Here is a 23,131-nt window from a genome sequence, read left to right on the forward strand (position 1 = left end):
TTCATAATGTCGGTTTAGTGATTTTTTCAATATTTATCGGAATATAAATATGTTTAAGTTAAAATGTTCATAAAATTAAATTAAGATAGTCTACATAATTGTGTTTAAAAAAAAGTTACTTTAAGAAAAAAAAATTATCCTAAATTTATTCTTTAATAATTTCAAGCTAAAAATTTAACCCAAAAGGTTTGAAACAGAAAAATTGTTTCTAAGTTAAAACATAAAAATTTTAATTTTTTACCCAAGAATGAGAGATGATCTAAAAATCAAGTGTAACTGCGTTCAATTCCAGGTTCCTGAAGATATTGTTGTCGTAAATGCAAGTAAAGGAAGAAATGACAAGCAAGTGTAAATACATACATATATATATGTATGTACTATTTTCGAAGAAATTAAATAATCTGAGACGTCAAATTAGAGAGAAGTTTTCTTCGTGCCCATCTTAACATATGTTACAGATATATGTGTTATAACTAACATGTGTCATAATACGGTGAATTTCCTTGAAAACCATATATGTATGTATAGATCCAATCTAATCAACTTGGTTATCTTGGTAATTAGTCTACTGTCACCTGCTTGATTTTCAATGCCAAAATCTTTTACTCAAAGGCTGTTTCCAAATAAAAAAATTAAAAAAAAATAATAATCTCTACTCAAGATGTTATCGAATTTTTAAAAAGGCATGTGCTATTGCTTTGATTAGACGGGTTTTTACTTTAAACTCTTAGTTTTATGGTAGGGATCTACGGAATTTGATTTGCTCCGGATCTTAGTGTTCAGAGCCTAATGATCAATCCATTTGGATCGTTGATTGGTGTGTAAAAAAAAAATAAAAATAAAAAGAAGATATTAGTATGTGTGTGGTGGGCAAGAAAAATGAGTTATGAAAAATGTTTGATTCAATTTATGTGATCCAGAGTAGTTGATCCTTAGGCTCCGAACACTAAAGTCCGGAGCAGATCCAATCCAGGATCTACACCTATAATTGGTTCCACTCAAACGTTCAGATTCTGCTAGGTTATCTTTTGTAAGCAAAGAATAATATAATCTTAACTACTTCAATGGATTCTTTATATAATTAAGAAATCGCAGCAAAGAATGCAACAGAAAGGTTTGAATAATATGAACAAAAGGTGAGAAGAAGTGTGATCTCTCGTGTTAATCATGTCCCAAATTAGTGCAAATATTCCTAAATCTTTACCCAATTTTCATGCTCAATTATGGCAGACAAGGAAGATTTTTCTTAATTGACTCCTAACTGCAAAGAATCATGTGTTTAAACACAATGCTGATCACTTTTTATAATACAGATGCAGATTCTCTTGTTTATAGTCATGGTTCATCTTAATTATTATTAACTCAAGGAAAAAAAAAACCATGCCCTTGAGTTGAAAAAAAAAAAAAAAAGTGCCGTTATTAATTTGTTTTCATGTGATTTACGGAAAGAAAATTGAACACAGTTCTGATTCATGAGCACAAATAAATATTTAACTAGTTAAACGACAAATTTATTGGACAAAAGAGTTTAATTTCGCACCGTCTTTGTTGATCCATTAGAAACTGCTCCATTCCAAGTAAGGCCAAATACACTTATGGGACCATTATTATCAAACAACTACTTTGTTACATACCAAGCTACGGAAATTTTTTTGGTCAAATCACGTATGCATGTACTGCTTAACGCTCAATAATGTTCCTATATACTATAGCTAGTTGATAGTAAACAATGATTCGTGTACAAGATATGTAGCGTGAGGAATCCGCTGCTGTAGTTTGACAATTTAGCAATAGTAGTATAATCTCACCAAGAGACTCTCAAAAATGAGAGTTTTCATGAACTCTCTATCATCCATAGTTTAAAGTTCAAATAATATTTGGTTACTCAAATGATGAATAGGAGTTCTTACTCAAAACTCTTCATTTCTAATTCATAAACCCTTGTGTTTATTACTGGAACCATTCATATTATAAAGATCATGCAAACAATCAATTAAAACTAAGGTTGTTTAGCCATTGAATTGTATTAGAACAAATGGACATAAATGGTAAAAGCATTATGAACCGTCTATCTATTTGCTATAGTTGATCGACTTAATGACCTTAATTTTCCTTAATTTTAATTCTTTTTTTTTCTTTTCTAGAGATGATCTTTACAGAGTAATGTATAATATGAACAGTTTCGATTATAAGCATAAAGTTTTGTAAATCAGGCACAAAGAGTTTTTGGTAGGAGCTCATACTCATCTTTGAGTAGCCAAACAGTACTCTTAAAGTTAATTCTCATGCCAACATTATAAAACATTATGCAAAAAATATGAGGTAACAGTGAATCCATGGAGTCTCACTTCATTTTTCTCTCACTGGTATGTATGGGGACCAATTTGTTGAAAACGAAACCCTAATTCTCAATTATTTCAACACTTTGTGAGTGAAAACGATTGATAATGTAACCACCGGTTGCTGATCACCGTCTAGAAAGTGGAGTCTGATTTAGCTTTTGTTTAATAGCTAGGTAAGCTCGAAGAAAGTCATCACAATGCATAAAGATTAAAATATCTTATATTAATTGGAGCAATAGCTAGCTAACTTGCTAGGCTTAATTTCCAATTCCATCTATAAGATATACTCACAACTTGCCATGGCGTGCGGCAACACGATTAAGTTGCGTGTTTTACTGATGACCAGTGACATATGGCGCAGTTGGAATTATATGTGACAAGAGTTTTGTCTCATCTCGAACGAGAACTCAGACGTAATGTTAAACAATGACTGATCCTCTAAACGAGCTTAAACAGTTAAACAAGTAAGTCAATAATGTATATCACCCTAACGTAACCCCCAATCAGCTGATAACGAATGAAAGCTTTGACACAGTTTTATTTAAGAATAATGCTAGAGATACCAAATTTTAAAACCGAATTTTCAAACCAAATTATGTGTAATCAATAGGAAATAAGTACGTTAATCTATACTTAAGTAATAATACAATCATCAACCATCAAATCATTTAGTTTACTATTTTAATTTAAAAATCTAGTCTCCCTAGCATCACTCTTTATTTCATGACTGAACTGAGTGTAAACTGTTAAAGCATCTCCAAGAGACTCTATAAAACCAAAAGCTAGTTTAAAGAGCCAAATTCATAAAAATCATCTCCAAAGGACTCTATATAATAGCAAAGTGAAAAATTGTTCTTTAAGTTTATATTCACTGTTTAAATGTTAATTGTTAAAAATATAACAAAATTCCAAGACGGACCGTGAGCCGAGGAGAAAAGAAAGAGTAAGAAGATGGTTCCAAAAAATAAGTAGATTGAGTTTTTTCTTTTGAAATGATTAATAATAAAATATTTAAATTTTGTTAAAATAGAGAGTCTTTTGGAGATAAAAAATTAAAAAGACTAGCTAAAGTAATTTTTCTATACTGTTCACTCGCTAAACTAACAAAAATTTAACAAATCGTTGGAGATCGATGCTCTAAGAAATAAGTCAACAGCGTAACCCTAAACCCTAATCAAACACTGAATATGAGTTTGCAGTTTGTCTGTATGCAAGAGAGTCTGAGGGAAAAAGTAAGATTCGTAGGCATTTATTTAATTAAAAAAATCTGCCAAATTTCTATCTAATTAAGCTTTGAAAATGTCGTAAGAGATCCTTAAAATATATTGGCAATTGAATCACAGTGTATGATGAGGACTAATTGAACGATTCATCACTTGATTAAACATATTCTTATCGTATGTTTTGAGTCTTAATTATAAGAAAAAGTGTAAAAAGGGTTTCACATTTTTGTGTTTGGCTTCTATTTCCACAAGGATACAAGCGATGACTAAATTCATAAAATATAACACCTTAATTAGGATCTCTCAATTTTTTAATGTTAGCGTGGCGCACGACTTGTTTAGCAATTTGCTATCATGGAATCCCAGTCGAAAAGCAGAGGGGAATGGAAGGTGTGAAGGAGATGAGTGTTGAGTATTAATTATTAATCAAAGGAGAGAAAAATAATATAAGATACGACAAGTAGTTCATGACCAATTTAGCATCTTTTTGGTCTACTAACTTCTTCAATAGGAAAACAGAAGTGCTAAGGAGGTTCTCTAAAAGTGATATTTTTCGTTGATTTTTTATTATTTCACAGTTTAACGTCTATTCCCGTGCTAACATTATAAAATATTATGTCAAAAACATAACGTGACGGGAAGTTCATAGAAAGTCTTACTTTTAAGAGTCTCCTTAACATTTCTCACACGAAAAAGTTATGACAATAATGGTAATGATGATAATATTGACATTTTTTTTCTTGCTAATGAATAAATTATCTGTTTTGTCTTTTTTAAATGACAATTATTAGTATAATTATTTCCTCTCGGGGATGTTTTTGTTTTGATATTAGCAATGCTACTTGTATTTTACATAATCCCAATTTATATTTTACACTTTGTTTTGTCTCATTGACATGAGAAGGTGAAGAACACATCTAAGATGTCAAAATGTCATTTAGGATGTCAAATTTAAATTTTATGTTCAAATTTGACACTTCATTTGGAGATGCTCTTAGATATCCTATTTCATCGATTAGGTTGAATGATGTGTTAGTATCATTGACCTGAGGAGGTGAAGAACGCATGTGGTAGTATCATTGACATGAGGAGGTGAAGAGTGCATCTGTTCAACCTTTAGATTTTAGTTTTTTAAAGCTGAGTTTGTTTTAATCCATTTATTTAAGTTTTCTTATTGGTTTAAATCACTTTTGACTATAGTTTTAAATTATATTTCAACATGACACCATTTTATTGATTTGCTAACCCCATATGTGTGTCACGTGAATAAATTAACAAAATCTTAACGGAATGATCAAAATGATGTACGATAATCAATTTCAAGGACGACATTAATCAATTTTAAAATTGAGGGACCAAAATAAAAAGTTATGTCAATTTTAAAGACTGTTTGTGATAAAAATCCAAAAAGCAAAACGTTTGAAAGAGAAATTGCTACTATGGTTTTTTGCAAAAGGTTGATGTGCCGTTGATGTGTGGAAGAAAAGGCCCTAGGGAAATAAGAGAAGAGACTTAGAGAGACCCTTTACAACGAGGGAGAAAGAAATCGAGGATATGTTTGAGGGAATTTCAGGCCACAAGACATTGAAAATGGTTTAGTGGGATCCATCTCTTACCTTGGCAAGATTGGGCGGTTGGGAATGGGTTTTGGGGTAGATTTTGTTTCTAGTTCATTTTGGCTGCCGAAGGGGAGTGCTAGCAACGCACAACCATTTGTATTTGGACTTTATCACCACTTACACAAAAATTAAGACTCTTAACGTTTTTGGCTAGAAATCAAAGATGGAAAATATAAAATACAATTCCAAAAGCATCAAACGTCTTGGTTTTTGTGTGAACAAATGACGCATGACATCTTTTAAATTGAGAATGTCCAATTGCGAAGGTTAGTGCAAATGTTACTAGCATTTCTCTAACAAAAATGGCTTGGTGAAAGTGCTCTAATACATAATTCATTTTTTCTGTTGTTGGAAACTACGCGTACAAAGGACAGGCAAACCATCCAAAACTCAACTCGAATATCAAGAACTAAAGCCACATCTTAAATTAATACTCTACCAAAACAAGAGGCATAAAACAAAATTATAGAGAGACTCTTAAAAATGAGATTCGCTAGACTCTCTACCACCTCATATTTTTTTGCATAATGTTTTATAATGTTAGCACGAGAATTGAAGTTAAACTGTGAGGTGACAGAATGTTCATGGAGAATCACACTTTAAGAGAGTTTCCTTAACATTTGTCAAAGTATAAATTCTTCCAAACAAGCATCGAAATAGCAAACTAGACATTATACACCAATCACTTCAAAAAAATAAAAAGACATTATACACCAATAATTTGGGGCTCGGTGAAAAATCTTTCCCACAGAAAACCAAGTGGGACCTTAATTCAATTACTCATCAATCTATTTGGCACGTAATACGTGAGATTGTCGATAAACTACTCTAAACGGGCTAAAAGGCCCAAGCCCAAGGGAAAATCTAGAAGGCTTTACCCTATTTGACAAATACAACCCAAGTATGAATTAAATAATAATGGGCCTCAAAAGCCTCATTGTCTAAGGACGATGTGGGCTTTAAATTGAGCCGAAAAGTTTTTCTTTTGTTTTGGTCAGAGTCAAACCAACTCGGTCTTACTTGTTGCCGTCTAAAAAATCTCTCTCTCTCTCTTTCTCTCTCTCTCTCTCTCTCTCTCTCATCGTCTCCGGCGTGCTCCTCCGAACATTCTTTCGTTCTCTGAAAACGGTAAGTCATTCCTTTGTTTGGTTGGTGAGAAAATTTTGGAATAAGATAGAAAATTTGTAGGATTTGATACGTTTAGTTAGTGTTCTTTTAAAGAACAAATGTTGAAAATACAAATTTGAAACTTGCACTGAACTGAATCTGCCAATCCCTTCACACTGATTTTTTTTAGGGTCCTTTCTTTAGCTTAGAATAAATCTTGTGCAGAATCCCAATTTTCTTACATACCCATTTGTGGGTTTCTCAATAAAGTTCTGTAGGAATCCAATCAAATATAAACACACACACACACACACACATATACACACACACATGTATATGTATGTATGTATGTATATAGATGGGCAAGATAACAGCCAAGCTCTAAGCTTTACAGTCCAATCCCTCCTACTAGATTATTTAGTGCTGGAATTTCTGTGAATTGATATTTTTTTTCTTGTGCTTATTTACTCTTTTTTTTTTTTTTTAAATCTTTGGATGTGGTTTTGTTGACTTGTTTTTTGTCTGGGATATCTTAATCTGGCACTAATCTTGTGCTTATTGTTTGTAGATTCTGGAGTTATGAATTGGGTTCAACGAAAGATCTATCTTTACAATGTGACATTTGGGCTCTATATGTTGGATTGGTGGGAGCGTTATCTCTTCAGTATCCTGTGTTTTACCTTATCTTTGCTTCCTTATGTCGGATATTTGTCTCGTTTTAGTTTAGAGAGCACATGAGTTTGCATACTTTCATGAGTGAACTTATTTCCTCGATCGGGTACATTTAGAGTATACAATTTGGAACGTTTGGTGACTATTTTGTTTTCAGTTTCTAGTTTTCGTTTTTGTGTTAGATATAGAGGGAAATACGTGGGAGAAATGAGGGATATAGAAGAGTGTAGGGAAGATGGTGGGAGAGATGTTGTACACGGGAAGACACAAAATGAAAACGGAAAACAAAAAACCATTTCAAGTTGGGTGTACTTTCTAGATTTGGTTTTCATTGTATTCTTCTTTATATCTTCACCTCTCTCTCATCCTGCTTCTTCATCCCTTTTTTCCCTCATATCTCAAGCACCAAAAGTGAAAACTAAAATGAAACGGTAATCAAATGGGCCCTTAGCATTTTTCTAGCTTATATGAAATTCTTCTTGCTGTTATGGTCTGGGAAAGTGCCTCTTCGTTGGCAGTTTCTTAGATCACCGTATGTTAAGAATCGACTCAAACTTTTAGATTGTTTGATTGTTTCTTTCATACTGTCATATATAGGTACCATACAAATTTGTGTTTATGGTCATCAGCGTCTGGTGCAGTGTTATGAATCTTGATAATAGCAGCAAAATGCTTGTTGAGGAAGCAATCCTACGAGGATTCAATATTTTTTACCATATATCCCACCATTCTTTTTCAAATTTAATTTGGATTTCTCTGCCTTCATTTCTGCTGTTATATTGCTTTTGTCAGTTCCTTAATCTTGACAGATACTTTGGTCGTTGTGTTGCTGTGGTTCCTGTGTTACAATGGGTCACGATATTTAATGGAGTTTGGGAAGAGGTAATATTTTAACATTTGTCTCTTGTCGGATATCATTAGGTGGTAGCATCTTATCATTATTTTCTATTAGACTTTGGACTGTGTACCTTGCTATGATGTCATTGGATGTGATGGTATCATGATCCAATAGATACATGTGGGATTTGAATGCCATCTCAAACAGTTCTTGGTTCAACCTCCTTTGTGACATTGAACTTCTCGAGTTTACGTGTCTATTTTGGATAGAAGAACTCTACCCTAGGGAATAATCGGCAGCTTCAAAAATTCTTGAATTAGTTGTTCTAGTTGTGTTTTACTTTGAATAGATTTTAGACTTCTTTGTGAATTTTCACTATGAATTTTACACATGATGAGATGCTTGAAGGTTTCTTTTGCTACAAATTCAGAGCACCATAAACAAAACATCCGAACATTTTGAAGGGTTTCTATCACTCTCCATTACTGTCCAGGAATTGTCGCAATGTTATGCTAAAACAGTTCGGAGGTTTACTCGAGTATTTTTAGACTTATTCACATGCGCTTTTCTGGCAATTAAGAAACATACACACAAAACTATGGAAGGTGAAGTCGCTTATGAAATTCCTCAACGACAGACTAATTTTGCAGGGTTGTCTTTTTAGTTAGTAGAAAATACCCAAGTATTTGTCTGAGGCATCGACTGAAGGTCCAAGATTATACTCTAAACCTTTAGGACGGAGTTTAGACTTCCAAAAATACGAAAACAAATTTTCATTAACCAATTGTTTGTCTAGTTTTAGAAGTTCCCTAATGGACATCTCCATACAAGTTAATCTTCTTTCAGCTTATCAGATGTTTTACGGACTGATTTCAGTTGAACTGAAGGATTGTAAACTAGCTTTTAACTTGTCATTCTGATATAGTGTCAGGCGTCTATGGTGAGGTCTGGAGATAGCGTCGACCTGGGGTGTTCAGATTGATGACTGAGCGATGATTTGAATGCAGCTGCACCACCGTGTGTGTGTTGCACTCCGTATTTAGATTTGACTTGTGAAGTGTTGATTTTGTGAGTCATTGTGCATGTCCTACACCATTTTCTTGTGTTTTAGACTTGAATTTCTGTTAATATAGCAGATAGTTTTACAGTTGATTTACCGGTAGATGATGTGATTTGTTTTGCTTTCCACTCCTCGAAAGCTTTGTTATTTATTTGTTTTCCCCATCTCTTTGTTCTCCATATCAGTTTGGCCGAGAGCTAGCTTAATGTTTGTGTTATTGCACGTTCAAGGTTGAAACTGGCAGAAACTTTTCAACCACTGTGTGTTGTATTTTTTCATTTTGGGACACCTTTAAATGCAAGAAGGCGTCCTTAATGATAAAGAAAGTTGTCAAAGCCTTTCCAAAAATTGTAAGGTGATTCGGAGAATAAGATACTCTAAGCTTTTTAATTGTTAGATCTTGACTTTTTAGTATTTTTAAATAAAGATCTAACAATTAAAGTTTAATATTTTGGGACACCGTTGGAATTTCAGTTTGTGTTTTTATCAAAACATTCCAAACCGTCTTATTTTTTCGTTTTTCAGCATAAATCCCTACAACTAGACATAAGCAGGTTATCGAAATGCTCTTGAACAAATAATCGTGTGCAATTTTTTGTCAACTTTTGTAACCAAAATCACTTTTTGTCCTTATTAAACACACAACCATAAGTTGGTGGCCCAGTGATAAAGGGCAGAATACGAGGCTTCTTCAAAACTAGAAATTGGAGGTCTCGGTTCGAAAATCATTGTTGGTTTGGAAGCCAAACTTGTGGCCAAGGGGGTTGCAATGCCTCTATGAGTCTTCCCGGTCCTGAGACTAGGCAAAATGCTGAAAGACCAAAGTAAGAGGAACCCAAAGTTTTGTGGGGAAATATGAAATCACATACTTGCCAACCTTGGCCTAGCACGAGTAAACTAGGGCAAGGTAAAAGGGATGAAAAGAATCTGAACCGTTGATCCATAAACTCCCCCCGAGCTCTTCTCCCATGGCACCCTATATATTCAGGCAACAGAGCACCCGCTTCCTCTATTCCCAAATTTCAAACCTTCCTTCCTTGGCTCTTAACATTTTCTGTATTTTTTTCATAATTTTGATTGAAATTGTGCTTCACTATCTGGTCGTTCTGGATCAATTCAATTCCCAAATGGACTCGTTCCCTCAAAACTGCGAATTTGGGGAGATTCAGAACGCTGGAGCACCCATATTTCCAACAACCCGTTCATAAATTTTCAATCTTTTTCTTCTTCTTCGTCTTTTTAATGCAAAAAAGGCTTTGAATTTCGTATTCAACATGCACTTAACATTCGAATTGGGTGCGTGTTATGCCGCAATTTCGTATTCATAAATTTTAGTGTAGATAGTAAAAAAAAACAAAAAAAAAATCAAGAACATGCCGGGAATGTGAAGTAACATGAAATATTTCAAAGATCTATCTTCCATCTATAATGAAGAATGTGAACGGTTTGCTTAGTTTGAATTAGTTTGAAAGAAAATTGTCAACGAGTTGTAACTGAGTGTCTTAGTCCAGCGAGAAAGAGTGTATCTAGAACAATACGTGTAGCAATTTGATTGGGTTATGCTACAAATCAAGATTTTCAAACTACGCGGTGGCCCCGTGGCGAATAAAATGCAAAACCGGAACTTCAAGGTTTTACTTTACATGTTGACCGTTAGTAATCACGCCCAGTTTCCCAACGGTCGTGTCTCAATCACATCCCAGTCAGCTCCTCCCCACGTCGACGACAACATTATACGTACAATTTTTCAAGTCCGAAGATTCCCAAAAGAATAAAAAAGAATGAAAATTTTAAATTTTTTCTTACCTTGGTGTGGAACGGAGAAGAAGAAGAACGAGAGACGACTTTTTGCAAAGGCAAAAGAAGAAGAAAGCTAGGGAAGGGGGAACAAATTTCCTCTGGCTTCTCTCTTCCTTGTTAGAGTTATGATGTTCTCCAATTTTATTTAATCCTTGCTTAAGGCAAAATTAAATAGGTATTGAGGCAATTGATTTCTTTTTCCTAGAAGAAGTCTATCTCCAAATCAAGAAATAAGATCTAATTCAAATTAGAAAACAACTCTACAAGCCCATGTACACCTACTACTCTTTTCATACGAGACGGTAATCAAATGCGCCCTTCGCATTTTTCTAGCTTATACGAAATTCTTCTTGCCGTTATGGTTTGGAAAAGTGCCTCTTCGTTGGCAGTTTCTTAGATCACCATATGCTAAGAACCGACTCAAACTTTTAGATTGTTTGATTGTTTATACCATACTGTCATATATAAGTACGGTAGAAATTTGTGTTTTTGGTCATCAGCGTCTGGTGCATTGCTATGAATCTTGATAATAGCTGCAAAATGCTTGTTGTGGAAGTAATAGTATGAAGATTCAATATTTTTACCACATATCCCACCATTCTTTTCTCAAATTTAATTTGGAGTTCTCTACCTTCCTTTCTGCCGTTATATTGCATTTGTCAGTTCCTTAATCTTGACAGATACTTTGATCATTGTGTTGCTGTGGTTCCTGTGTTACAATGGGTCACGATATTTAATGGAGTTTGGGAAGAGGTAACATTCTAACCTTTGTCTTGTGTCAGATATCATTAGGTAGTAGCATCTTATCATTATGTTGTATTAGACTTCCGCCTGTGTACTTTGCTATGATATCATTGGACGTGATGGTATCACGATCCAATAGATACATGTGGGATTCGAATGCCATCTGAAAGTGAATCGGTTTATGGCTCTTGGTTCAACCTCCTTTATGACATTGAACTTCTCGAGTTTACGTGTCTATTTTTGATAGAAGAACTCTACCCTAGGGAATAATCGGCAGCTTCAAAAATTCTTGAATTAGTTGTTCTAGTTGTGTTTTACTTTGAATAGATTATTGGACTTCTTTGTGAATTTTCACTATGAATTTTACACATGATGAGATGCTTGAAGTTTTCTTTTGCTACGAATTTGGAGCACCATAAACAAAACATCCGAACATTTTGATGGGTTTCTATCACTTTCCATTACTGTCCAGGAATTGTCGCAATGTTATGCTAAAACAGTTCTGAGGTTTACTCGAGTATTTTTAGACTTATTCACATGCGCTTTTCTGGCAATTAAGAAACTGTTTGGGCCCAAAATATTATTGTTGGGCTGAGCAGCAGGATGTGCTCGGCCCAAGGTGATGACAAATACTATGGGCCGAATAATAAATCCCGGGCCAGTTGGTAGGGTTGGCCAAATCCTATCCTAAGTAGTCCGGATAAACAGAAAAGGTCAAGGAAGTCCTGGTGCGACCAGGATTCCCGACCGGCTAAGAATAAAGCCTCGAAAGGAAGGAAAATTCAGAATCCCAGTAGGAGTAGGTTTGTTCGAGTTAGAGTTGAAATGGGACAAGGACTCCCAATCCGAATCAGAATGCGAATTGGTCTCAAGGAATGAGGTGCTATAAATACAAGAAATCATGCAATAGAAAAGGCCCTTCGATCCAGCATACAATTGCCCTGCGCAAAACCTCTCAAACACCTTGAGATTTTTCCTTTTCTTTTCTGCCGACATACCTTCAGTTTGGATAAACAGCACTGTGGAGGCACCCGGCGAGCATCTTCAGTTTGGATAAACAGCACTGCCGCCGCAGAATCAGCCGACCGAGAAGCACCTTCAGTTTGGATAAACAGCACTGCCTCGAAGCCGACCGATTACCTATCTAAGTCTCAGCCGAGAAGGGTTTTTCAAACCCTTGTTGGTAGAGGTCATCTTACTAGCCTTTTCGGCATAGTTGGGTGTTACGAATTGCATTGCTCGGCGCATTGGACGCCAAGTGATTTTATGATTGGATACTCGCAAGTAAGTTTCAGGGTTCGGCATTCTGACGGCCGAACTACGTTTACCATCAAGACATATATCACATTTGAGTACCTGTGCCCATATAGTTTGGTCTCGATTCGGCATGCTTATACTCTTACGAATATAATCACAGTGACCGAATCAAGCTCCGACGATTTGTGAACTCCGTAGAATTAGTAGCCTTGTCTTCAGGCTATAGAACCCAGAGACCGAGAGCGTTCCTTCCTCGATCGCAATCGCAAGATACAGAAGTCAACAGCGCGCTCAACGCGACATCAACAAATTTTACTCCTCGGCCGAGCTCGGCCGACGAGTTGGCACGCCCCGCATTCAACCAAAGGACGTAGTTAGCTTATTAGTTACTCGGCCTGCGCGCCACGTAGGTTTTGTAATTTTTAGAGTCAACAGAAACATACACACAAAACTATGGAAGGTGAAGTCGCTTATGAAATTCCTAAACGACAGACTAATTTTGCAGGGCTGTCTTTTTAGTTAGTAGAAAATACCCAAGTATTTGTCTGAGGCATCGATTGAAGGTCCAAGATTATACTCTAAACCTTTAGGACGGAGTTTAGACTTCCAAAAATATGAAAACAAAGTTTCATTGACCAATTGTTGTCTATCTTTAGAAGTTCCCTAATGGACATCTCCATACAAGTTAATCTTCTTTCAGCTTATCAGATGTTTACGGACTGATTTCAATTGAACTGGAAGATTGTAAACTAGCTTTTAACTTGTCATTCTGATGTAGTGTCAGGCGTCTATGGTGAGGTCTGGAGATAGCGTCGACCTGGGGTGTTCGGATTGATGACTGAGCGATGATTTGAATGCAGCTGCACCACCGTGTGTGTGTTACACTCCGTATTTAGATTTGACTTGTGAAGTGTTGATTTTGTGAGAGTAATTGTGCATGTCCTACACCATTTTCTTGTGTTTTAGACTTGAATTTCTGTTAATATAGCAGATAGTTTTACAGTTGATTTACCGGTAGATGATGTGATTTGTTTTGCTTTCCACTCCTCGAAAGCTTTGTTATTTATTTGTTTTCCCCATCTCTTTGTTCTCCATATCAGTTTGGCCGAGAGCTAGCTTAATGTTTGTGTTATTGCACGTTCAAGGTTGAAACTGGCAGAAACTTTTCAACTACTTTGTGTTATATTTTTTCATTTTGGGACGCCTTTAAATGCAAGAAGGCGTCCTTAATGATAAAGAAAGTTGTCAAAGCCTTTCCAAAAATCGTAAGGTGATTCGGAGAATAAAATATTCTAAGTTTTTTAATTGTTAGATCTTGACTTTTTAGTATTTTTAAATAAAGATCTAACAATTAAAGTTTCATATTTTAGGACACCGTTGGAATTTCAGTTTGTGTTTTTATCAAAACATTCCAAACCGTCTTATTTTTTCGTTTTTCAGCATAAATCCCTACAACTAGACATAAGTAGGTTATCGAAATGCTCTTGAACAAATAATCGTGTGCAATTTTTTGTCAACTTTTGTAACCAAAATCACCTTTTGTCCTTATTAAACACACAATGAAAAGTAACCACGAGCTATGGTCTAGTGATAAAAGGCAGAGTGCAAGGCTTCCTTAAAACTAAAAATTGGATGTCTCGGGTTCGAAATTCACTGTTGGTTTGAAAGCTAGACTTGTGGCCAGGGGGCTGAAATGCCTCTATGAGTCTTCCGAGCCCTTGAAAGGAGTGGATAACCGTGATTTGCCACCAGTTGTTCCCGTTAAAAAAAAAAAAAAAATCAAGAACAACTAAGAATGTTCTCCTAGCTATCTAATGCCGCAATTTTGTATTCATAAATTTAAGTGTAGATAATAATTAATAAAAAATCAAGAACATGCCGGGAATGTGAAGTAACATGAAAAATTTCAAAGATCTAACTTCCATCTATAATGAAGAATGTGAACGGTTTGCTTAGTTTGAAAGAGAAAATTGTCAACGAGTTGTACTTGAGTGTTTTAGTCCAGCGAGAAAGGGTGTATTTAGAACAATACGTGTAGCAATTTGATTGGGTTATGCCACAAATCAAGATTTTCAAACTACGCGGTGGCCCCGTGGCGAATAAAAATCACACCCGAAACAAGTGCAAAACCGGAATTTCAAGGTTTTACCTGTTGACCGTTAGTAATCACGCCCAGTTTCCCAACGGTTGTGTCCCACTCACGTCCCGGTCAGCTCCTCCCCACGTCGACGACAACATTATACATAAGACAATTTTTCAAGTTCCAAGATTCCTAAAAGAATGAAAAAGGAATGAAAATTTTAAATTTTTTCTTACCTTGGTGTGGAACCGAGAAGAAGGACAACAATGAGAGACGATTTTTTGCAAAGACAAGAGAAGAAGAAAGCTAGGGGAGGGGAAACAAATTTCCTCTGGCTTCTCTCTTCCTTGTGTGGAGTTATGATTGTTTTCCAATTTTATTTAATCCCTGCTTAAGGTAGAATTAAATAGGTATTGGAGCAATTGGTTTCTTTTTCTTAGAAGAAATCTATTTGCAAATCAAGAAAAGAGTTCTAGTTCAAATTGGGAAACAACTCTACAAGCCCATGCAGCTTAGGATTTCTACACCTACTGCCTTTTTTCCTATGAGCAACCCAGCAAGTGTGGGCCATTTGTGGAGTCTAAAATAATCCCAAATATTCTGGAGACGACATGTAGACTTTTGCCCAAGAAAGACAAGAGTGCCCTCATTCAATGGGCATGCTTCTCAGATACTCCCATGTGCAGCTCACACGCTCACACCCCTGAAGGTCCCTGCAGATGAATACGACTACCCACAGCTCACCCGTTCTTGGCAAGAAAAAGTCAAAACATTAAAGATAAGGATTAATTACCCAAATCATATATTTAATTCATTTCCAAATAAATATTAACTCCATTCAAATAAATAATCCATATTTGAATCAATTAAAGATAATTACTCCATTATCTTAAGATATTATTTCCTATTTAATATTTTGAGAATATTTCTCCATAAAACCTTGCCCAATAGGATGCCGCAATGTGTAGGGTAAAACCCTAACTCCATGGCTGGCCACTCCCCTATATATACATCATATTCTACCAAATTTCGGTAAGGTTTTGCTACCCCAAAAAGCCCTAAACACTTTACTCTTCTCAGAGAAACTAACTTAGGCATCAAAGATCCATTGGCTTAACCCCTACCTCGTGGGCGCTTGAGGCTTAGGTCCTTGATCAAAGGTGTTGATTGTTTTACAGGTGCATTTTCGTCAAAACTAGAGACGGTGAAAATTTGCATCGACAACTGCTACACTAATTTAAGTTCAATATATTAGTATTATACTCATGAGTTGAATATATTGAACTTATGAGTTCAACCAAAATTTTTAGCCACATACAAGAGTGTGATTCCTATATAAATTCAATATATTGATATTTCATAAACTTTTTCCGTCCTACCGTGCAAAATTTTAGTGTAGATAAGAAAAAGAAAAAAAAAATCAAGACCATGCCGGGAATGTGAAGTAACATGAAAAATTTCAAAGATCTATCTTCTATAATGAAGAATGTGAACGGTGTGCTTAGTTTGAAAGAGAAAATTGTCGACGAGTTGTAATTGAGTGTTTAGTCCAGCAAGAAAGAGCGTATTTAGAACAATACGTGTAGCAATTCCATTGGGGTTACGTGGAGCAATTCAATTGGGTTACGTGGAGCAATTCCATTGGGGTTACGTGGAGCAATTCAATTGGGTTACGTGGAGCAATTCAATTGGGTTACGTGGAACAATTCAATTGGGTTATGCAACAAATTAAGATTTTCAAACAACGCGGTGGCATCGTTTCTGAATAAAATCACACCTGAAACAAGGGCAGAATCGGAATTTCGAAGTTTTACATGTTGGCCGTTTGTAATCGCGCCCAGTTTCCCAACGGTCGTGTCTCATTCACATCCCTATCAGCTCCTCCCCACTGAGGATCTTCTCCTTATTCTTTTTGGAGGGATTCTAGAAATTTTTAAATCGTGTCCATTCATCATATATCGTGCGTTAAAAAATTATTTTAAATATTTTTATTTAAAATTAAATATGAATAGTATCTGATAAAAACTGATCGCACGATATACAATAAATGTACACAATCTAAGAATTCTTAAAATCCTCACAAAAATAATTGAAATAACGACGACAGCATTGTATTTAAGAGAATGCGTTCACAACGGTAACTTCGCAGAAGCTCATAAAACCAGCAATAAGGGGAGAGAGGGAGAGCGTGGGGGCCCACAGTGACAGCATTAGCTTAGCTTAGTTAGTAAGAAGTCAAACACCGTATTGAAATTAAATAACGTGTATGACCACTTAAATATTTCCTTTTTTTATCTTTTTCACACTCGCACGCCGGTCCTCATCCGATTTGGGGCGGGGCACCCGGTTCTGATCGGACGGTTTTGCCCCTGCAGGTTTAAACTCCACTGAACGGTAAAATGCTTGTAAAATTCGACAAACATAGCCAACTATAACAATTTCTATAAACAAATTGTTTTGAATATATATTCAAATTGGTTAGGTTTGGAGATTGTTATATCCAAAAATCTAGAACCATAATTTACTTAGATAATATTAATTTAATTTGATTTTCAAAACGTATAGAGTTCGTTTGGAAGTACTTTCAAAATAATTGAAAACACTTTTGGAACCAATTCTTAGTAAAGTGCAAATAAATTTGGAAGAAGCATATAATGGATGTTTCTTGCAAAAAGCATTTCAAGTGCATTTGAAACTAAAAACCATCTTTTTTAAAACTCTTTCAGTCATTTTAATAGTACTTTCAAAAGAGCTCATAGTCTTGTTAAGATAAAATGAAATGAATTGTTTTAACATTAAAAATGAACTATTGTCACCAAAAGAACGAGATAGAAAATTAGTGGTATAACTCATAGAGTGGAGCTAACAAACTATAAACTTTAATTAAGTATCCATCGTTACTGTAAAATAATAATGAAAAAAAATGTACATAATAACTAGTTGGTTGTATTCATTTGTTTAATAAATGTAAATTCTAATACTAATAAAAATAAATTAAATTAAAATAATATGTTAACAAACCTTGAACGTAATTAATAACAAATCCGAACTTCTCACTAAATTTTAGAAGGAAATTACTTGGAGTTCGTCGACGTCCAATCTCAAGTAATGACTAAAAGTCAAAGAAAATCCGATGAAGGGTAAAACCGACATTCAAAAATAGTGCCCCAAATCACTGGTCAAAACAATGTTTAAAAATAGCCATGGAGGGCCCCACAAACACGGAAAATGACTAAGCCCCCACTCGGAGGCGCCACCTATATATTCCAGAATTCTCTCCATTTTTCTCTTCATCCAAACAAAACGCAGAAAAATCGTTAAAGGAAGAAGAAGAAAAAGAAGAACAAACGGCACAATTTTTGAACTGGAAAAACAAAGCCGAAAGGGAGAAACGATATGTCGTGCTCTGTCGCAGTGGCCAGTTCGCCGGTGTTTTCCCCGCCGTCGTCTCTGTTCTGCAACAAATCCTCCATGATCACTTCGGCCCCAGAAACCCTGACTTTAGCTCCGCCACCGTCGGTGTCATCACCGGCGGGATTGGCTTCGTGTTCGTCTCCATCTTCACCGTCTTCGCCGTTTCGGATTCGGATCCCAAAGCCGCCGAGCGGGTTGTCGTGCTCGGGTCCGGGGTCTCCGGTGACGCAGCTGAAGAGGAAGAGGCCGGCGAAGCTTTGTATTCCAGTGGTGTCCTCGGGATATGGGACTGCTCCGCCGACGCCGTCGACGGCGGGGAGGAGAGAGGTGGTGGAGTCAGATAGAGAAGGGCACTACTACGTGTGTTGCAAGAGAGGGAGGAGAGAGGCTTTGGAGGATCGCTACTCAGCTAATCTTAATCTTGAAGGTGATTCTAAACAGGTAATTCTAAAGTTGCTCTCTTGTTTTTCTTAATTTTTTTTTATTGTGATAAATTTGTTTTAGCTATTGAGCTGAATTTTGAGAAATTTGAATGCTTTGGGTAGAATTTTGAGAAATTTGAGAAATTTGAATGCTTTATGTAGGATTTTGGGAAATTTGAAAGCTTTATGTAGAACTGTGAGAAATCAAAGTGGGGTTTTTATATGAACCATAACCAATTTAGTTAATTTTTAATTTATGTTGTATGTTTTAGTTGTTCTAGGGTCTAAATTGATGGCAAATTTAAAACCCTTTTTCTGAGATGTTGGAATTTATATTCTAGGTTAGGAATTTGAGGAAAATATAGAATATTTTGATCTATTACAGCACAATCGTGCTTCAGGTTTCAGGACTTTATTGATTTTAGTTAGACGAATTAGCGGCCTGAGAATTGGAATTCGATATGCTGAAGCTTTGTTTCTGCAGGCGATTTTCGGTATATTTGATGGGCATGGAGGTGCAAAAGCTGCTGAGTTTGCAGCAGAGAACTTGTCAAAGAACATTTTAGATGAAGTTGCGAGGAGGGGTGGTGATGAAATTGAGGAAGCAGTCAAGCATGGTTATCTGAATACGGACTCTGATTTTCTCAAAGAGGATTTCCGTGGTGGATCATGCTGTGTGACTGCTTTGATCAGGAACGGTAACCTTGTTGTGTCCAATGCTGGCGATTGCCGTGCTGTCTTGAGCAGTGGAGGCGCTGCTGAAGCCCTCACATCTGATCATCGGCCATCAAGGGAAGACGAGAAAGCCAGAATTGATAACTTGGTAAGCACTATGTTTCTTTTGTCCAAATTGTTATACATTGAGATTACTTCAGATTCAAGTTAAACCTGATTCGAATTGTGATTGATGATTGTAATGAATTTCTTTCTTTAGGGTGGATATGTCGATTTATGCCATGGTGTTTGGAGAATTCAGGGATCTCTAGCTGTATCGAGAGGAATTGGCGATAGGCACCTTAAACAATATGTAACTCCAGAGCCAGAGACCAAAGTGCTCAGAATCAAACCCGAACACGAGTTCCTAATTATGGCCTCAGACGGATTATGGGATAAGGTATTTAGCAATCCTGTTATCATTATTTTGCATTTAAATCAATAGAGTTCCATACATACTATTAAGATCAATTAGTTCCATATCAACTAAATTGGATTTTATTCCTTTGTTCCAGGTTAGCAACCAAGAAGCAGTGGATATCGTACGTCCTTCATGCTTAGGCACTGACGGGCAGCCGTTGGTGGCTTGCAAAAAGCTGATAGAACTGTCTACATCACGAGGCTCTTTCGATGATATTAGCGTGATGGTAGTCCAATTGAGACCCTACTTATGGTTTTCAGCTTAACAAGAGTTGGTACGTTAGAATGATCAAAGTGTTTGGACTTCAGAGTAGCCATATCTATGCTAAATTATTTAACCATTTTATCTGCAATTTGTTTAACACCAATAGAAGATGGATGGCACGTAGTCATTGATTTGTATAATTGTTGCAGCCTTATTCTTTAATTCTTTGTATAACTTGACTTAGTTCAAGATGTTGATTAATTCATTCTTTTAGAATAATATGACTTGCGCATTAGAATGTTACAAACTTTTGTTGCTCTCTGACCTCCTCTCCCCATTGATTCGGTACAACGGTTAAAATCAAATTTTGATGTACAATTTTGAACCGTTGTGCTTAAGATTTTGTCTGTGTTTAGATTTTGTCTTGTGGAAGATTTCGGATGTGTTTAGATTTTGTTTTGTGTTTAGAATTTTTTTTGGTGGTTGTTTTGTCAAAGCATGTGGTAACCCACACCTCGAAGGGTTGGACTAAGCTCTAGTTGGCCCGGAAAGGTTAAGGGCATTTCAGTTCATCCATAACTACAGCCAAATGGCACACGTCGTCTCAAAGCTTTTAACTAGAGAATCACCTGTATCGTCAATAGTTGATTTGAAATTTCTAAATGATCGTCTTAGTAAATTTTCTAGAGTGTACCTATATTTAGGAAAAACCAAATCCGACTCTTTAACACTTTCCTACTCAAGCCCCTACACAGTCTTCTCCCTAAGAGCATCTCCAGCGTTGGAGCTCTCCCCCTGGCAATACACTATTTAATCCACCTAATGAACGGTAATTGCCCTTAATGAACAGTAAGTAGCCCTGGCAATAGAATTTGCATCTCCACCGTTACACTTCAATAGCCCTGGCAATAGGCAATAAAATATTAGTATTTTTTTTATTTATAAAATTAATACAAAATAATTTTAATTGTAATATCGGATAAGATTTTTAATCGTTCTCGTTGCGCCACGTGTCATTATCCGAAGTATTATTAAATAATACAAAATAATACAATTATTGGTGATGGATTTCTGATAAGATTATTAACAAATCACGTCGCGCCACGTGTCATAATCGGTTCACAATCTTTGAGGATAGATTTCCATCAGATTTTTAACGAATGACGGCATGCCACGTGTCATAATCTGTTCACAATATTTGAGGATAGATTTCCATCAGATTTGTAACGAATGACGGCATGCCACGTGGCATTATGCACAACCTAATCCTTTTTTAATCCTCTATATAATCCACCATCCATCCTCACAAATCTCACACCAAAATTCTCAAGATCTCTATCATTATTCATAGTTTCTGCTTCCTTATTCACAAAAATCTGTATCATTATTCATAGTTTCTGTTTCTTTCTTTCAATGTCTTCTTCTTCTTCCTCAAGGATGATGTGGGAATTAAATCAGGAAGAGGAAGAATTATTTAACGAATCAGAAGCAATGTTCAATCACCAGAGGGTAAGAAATGAGAGGGAAGAGGATGAGGAGCGTCAAATGAGAGATGACGAAGTAAGAAGGGGCAGAGCCTCACATTCCCGTCGAGTCATCTAAGCTGCGGCTCAGATCTGCAGGCCCAGCCGTTCCGGAAACCTTGATAGAAGCAGGCAACGACGAGGTATGGAACTCTTGGATGATTATTTTGTTCCTAATAGTGCATTCCCTGATACGTACTTTAGATGTCGTTTTAGAATGGAACGACATTTGTTCAACAAAATCATGATTGCTGTTTGCAACCATGATGATTATTTTGTGCAAAAAAAAGATGATTTTGGTGCTATGGGTCTACTGCCTGAGCAAAAAATTAATGCTGCCTTGCGGATGCTTGCATATGGAGCATTTGCAGACCAAGTGGATGAGATAACGAGGATGGGGCAATCAACCATGATCGGGTGTAGAGTGTAGAGGGGTGCTGTTCATGTGCACTTCTGGACCGACTGGCACAACTCTAAATTTAGGACAATTTTTGACAATATTCCAACATTCCCACCGGTTGAATGATTTATTTTTGCTTTTGGTTTTAGCAGCGTACCAAGCTTGTGCTTGAAGTTCCTACATAATAAAAATAAGTAACAAATAAATAATACAAATAAATAATTATAATGAAAATAAGTAACTAGCAAATATATACATATATATATATATATATATATAAGTAACAAAGATAATGAAAATAAGTAAGAAGGCTTCAAGTTTAGTAAATAATGAAAATAAGTAACAAATAAATAATTATAATGAAAATAAGTAACTAGCAAATATATACATATATATATATATATATATAAGTAACAAAGATAATGAAAATAAGTAAGAAGGCTTCAAGTTTAGTAAATAATGAAAATAAGTAACAAATAAATAATTATAATGAAAATAAGTAACTAACAAATATAATGAAAATAAGTAAGAAGGCTTCAAGTTTAGTAAATAATGAAAATAAGTAACAAATAAATAATTATAATGAAAATAAGTAACAAATAAATAATACAAATAAATAATTATAATGTAAATTTGGGTATCAAATAAATAATATCTTGTTACCATATCCGAGTAATTTTCCCCACTTCGAATATTACTACTAGCTTGTGCCAAAGCGTCTCTCCACGTACTAAACGATTGGCTAAGTAATTTCCAAGGACTGGACATCGATTCTTTGGTTCTTTTCCCACCAATTTTCTCAAGATAATTGGTATGAATAAGACTCCACATTTCTCGCAACTGCATCTCATTACCCGTAAGCGAACTATGAGTAACTTCAACCCAGCTAGTACACAATGCAACATCTTCAATAAGCGACCAATTCGTACCTGCACCAGTGGTCATTTTGTTGAAAAAAAATGGATTCAAACTTTGAGACAAAGAAAGGAATGTGATTGAAAGTAGTTGAGAAAATATGAAATTGTTGTGTAAGGTAGATGATAATGAGAAGGTATTTATAGAAAAGTAAAAACAATTTTTTTTACAATTTTTTTCAGATTTTTCAGATATTTTTTTGAATTTTTTACAATTTTTTTTAAATTTTTATTCAATTAATTAATCTCTGCCGTTGGATATAAAAAATTTTGAATTCCAACGCTCCAGATTGTGCCACGTGTCACAACGGTAACTTTTCAGATTTTTAAAACTATTTTTTCATTTATTTTTTAATTTATAAAGCATTTTAATATCC

At 35.5% G+C, this 23,131-nt stretch overlaps 2 protein-coding genes across 2 annotated transcripts; both read left to right on the forward strand.

The window, feature by feature from the left end:
• Positions 1-6,180: 6,180 nt before the first annotated feature.
• Positions 6,181-13,741, forward strand: LOC103945107. Its single transcript, XM_048568832.1, has 5 exons — positions 6,181-6,312; positions 6,860-6,955; positions 7,773-7,845; positions 11,342-11,414; positions 13,441-13,741. Exons 2-5 carry the CDS (start codon positions 6,871-6,873, stop codon positions 13,495-13,497), a joined length of 288 nt encoding a protein of 95 aa, XP_048424789.1. The 5' UTR covers positions 6,181-6,312; positions 6,860-6,870; the 3' UTR covers positions 13,498-13,741.
• Positions 13,742-18,021: 4,280 nt separating this feature from the next.
• LOC103945120 (probable protein phosphatase 2C 25) lies at positions 18,022-20,196 on the forward strand. The gene is made up of 4 exons (XM_009355648.3): positions 18,022-18,597; positions 19,063-19,401; positions 19,513-19,692; positions 19,808-20,196. Exons 1-4 carry the CDS (start codon positions 18,139-18,141, stop codon positions 19,976-19,978), a joined length of 1,149 nt encoding a protein of 382 aa, XP_009353923.1. The 5' UTR covers positions 18,022-18,138; the 3' UTR covers positions 19,979-20,196.
• Positions 20,197-23,131: the final 2,935 nt, after the last annotated feature.

Source organism: the organism of the source record quoted next, unplaced genomic scaffold (assembly GCF_019419815.1).
Source record: "Pyrus x bretschneideri cultivar Hongxiangsu unplaced genomic scaffold, Pyrus_bretschneideri_v1 Contig5, whole genome shotgun sequence".
NCBI lineage: Eukaryota > Viridiplantae > Streptophyta > Magnoliopsida > Rosales > Rosaceae > Pyrus > Pyrus x bretschneideri.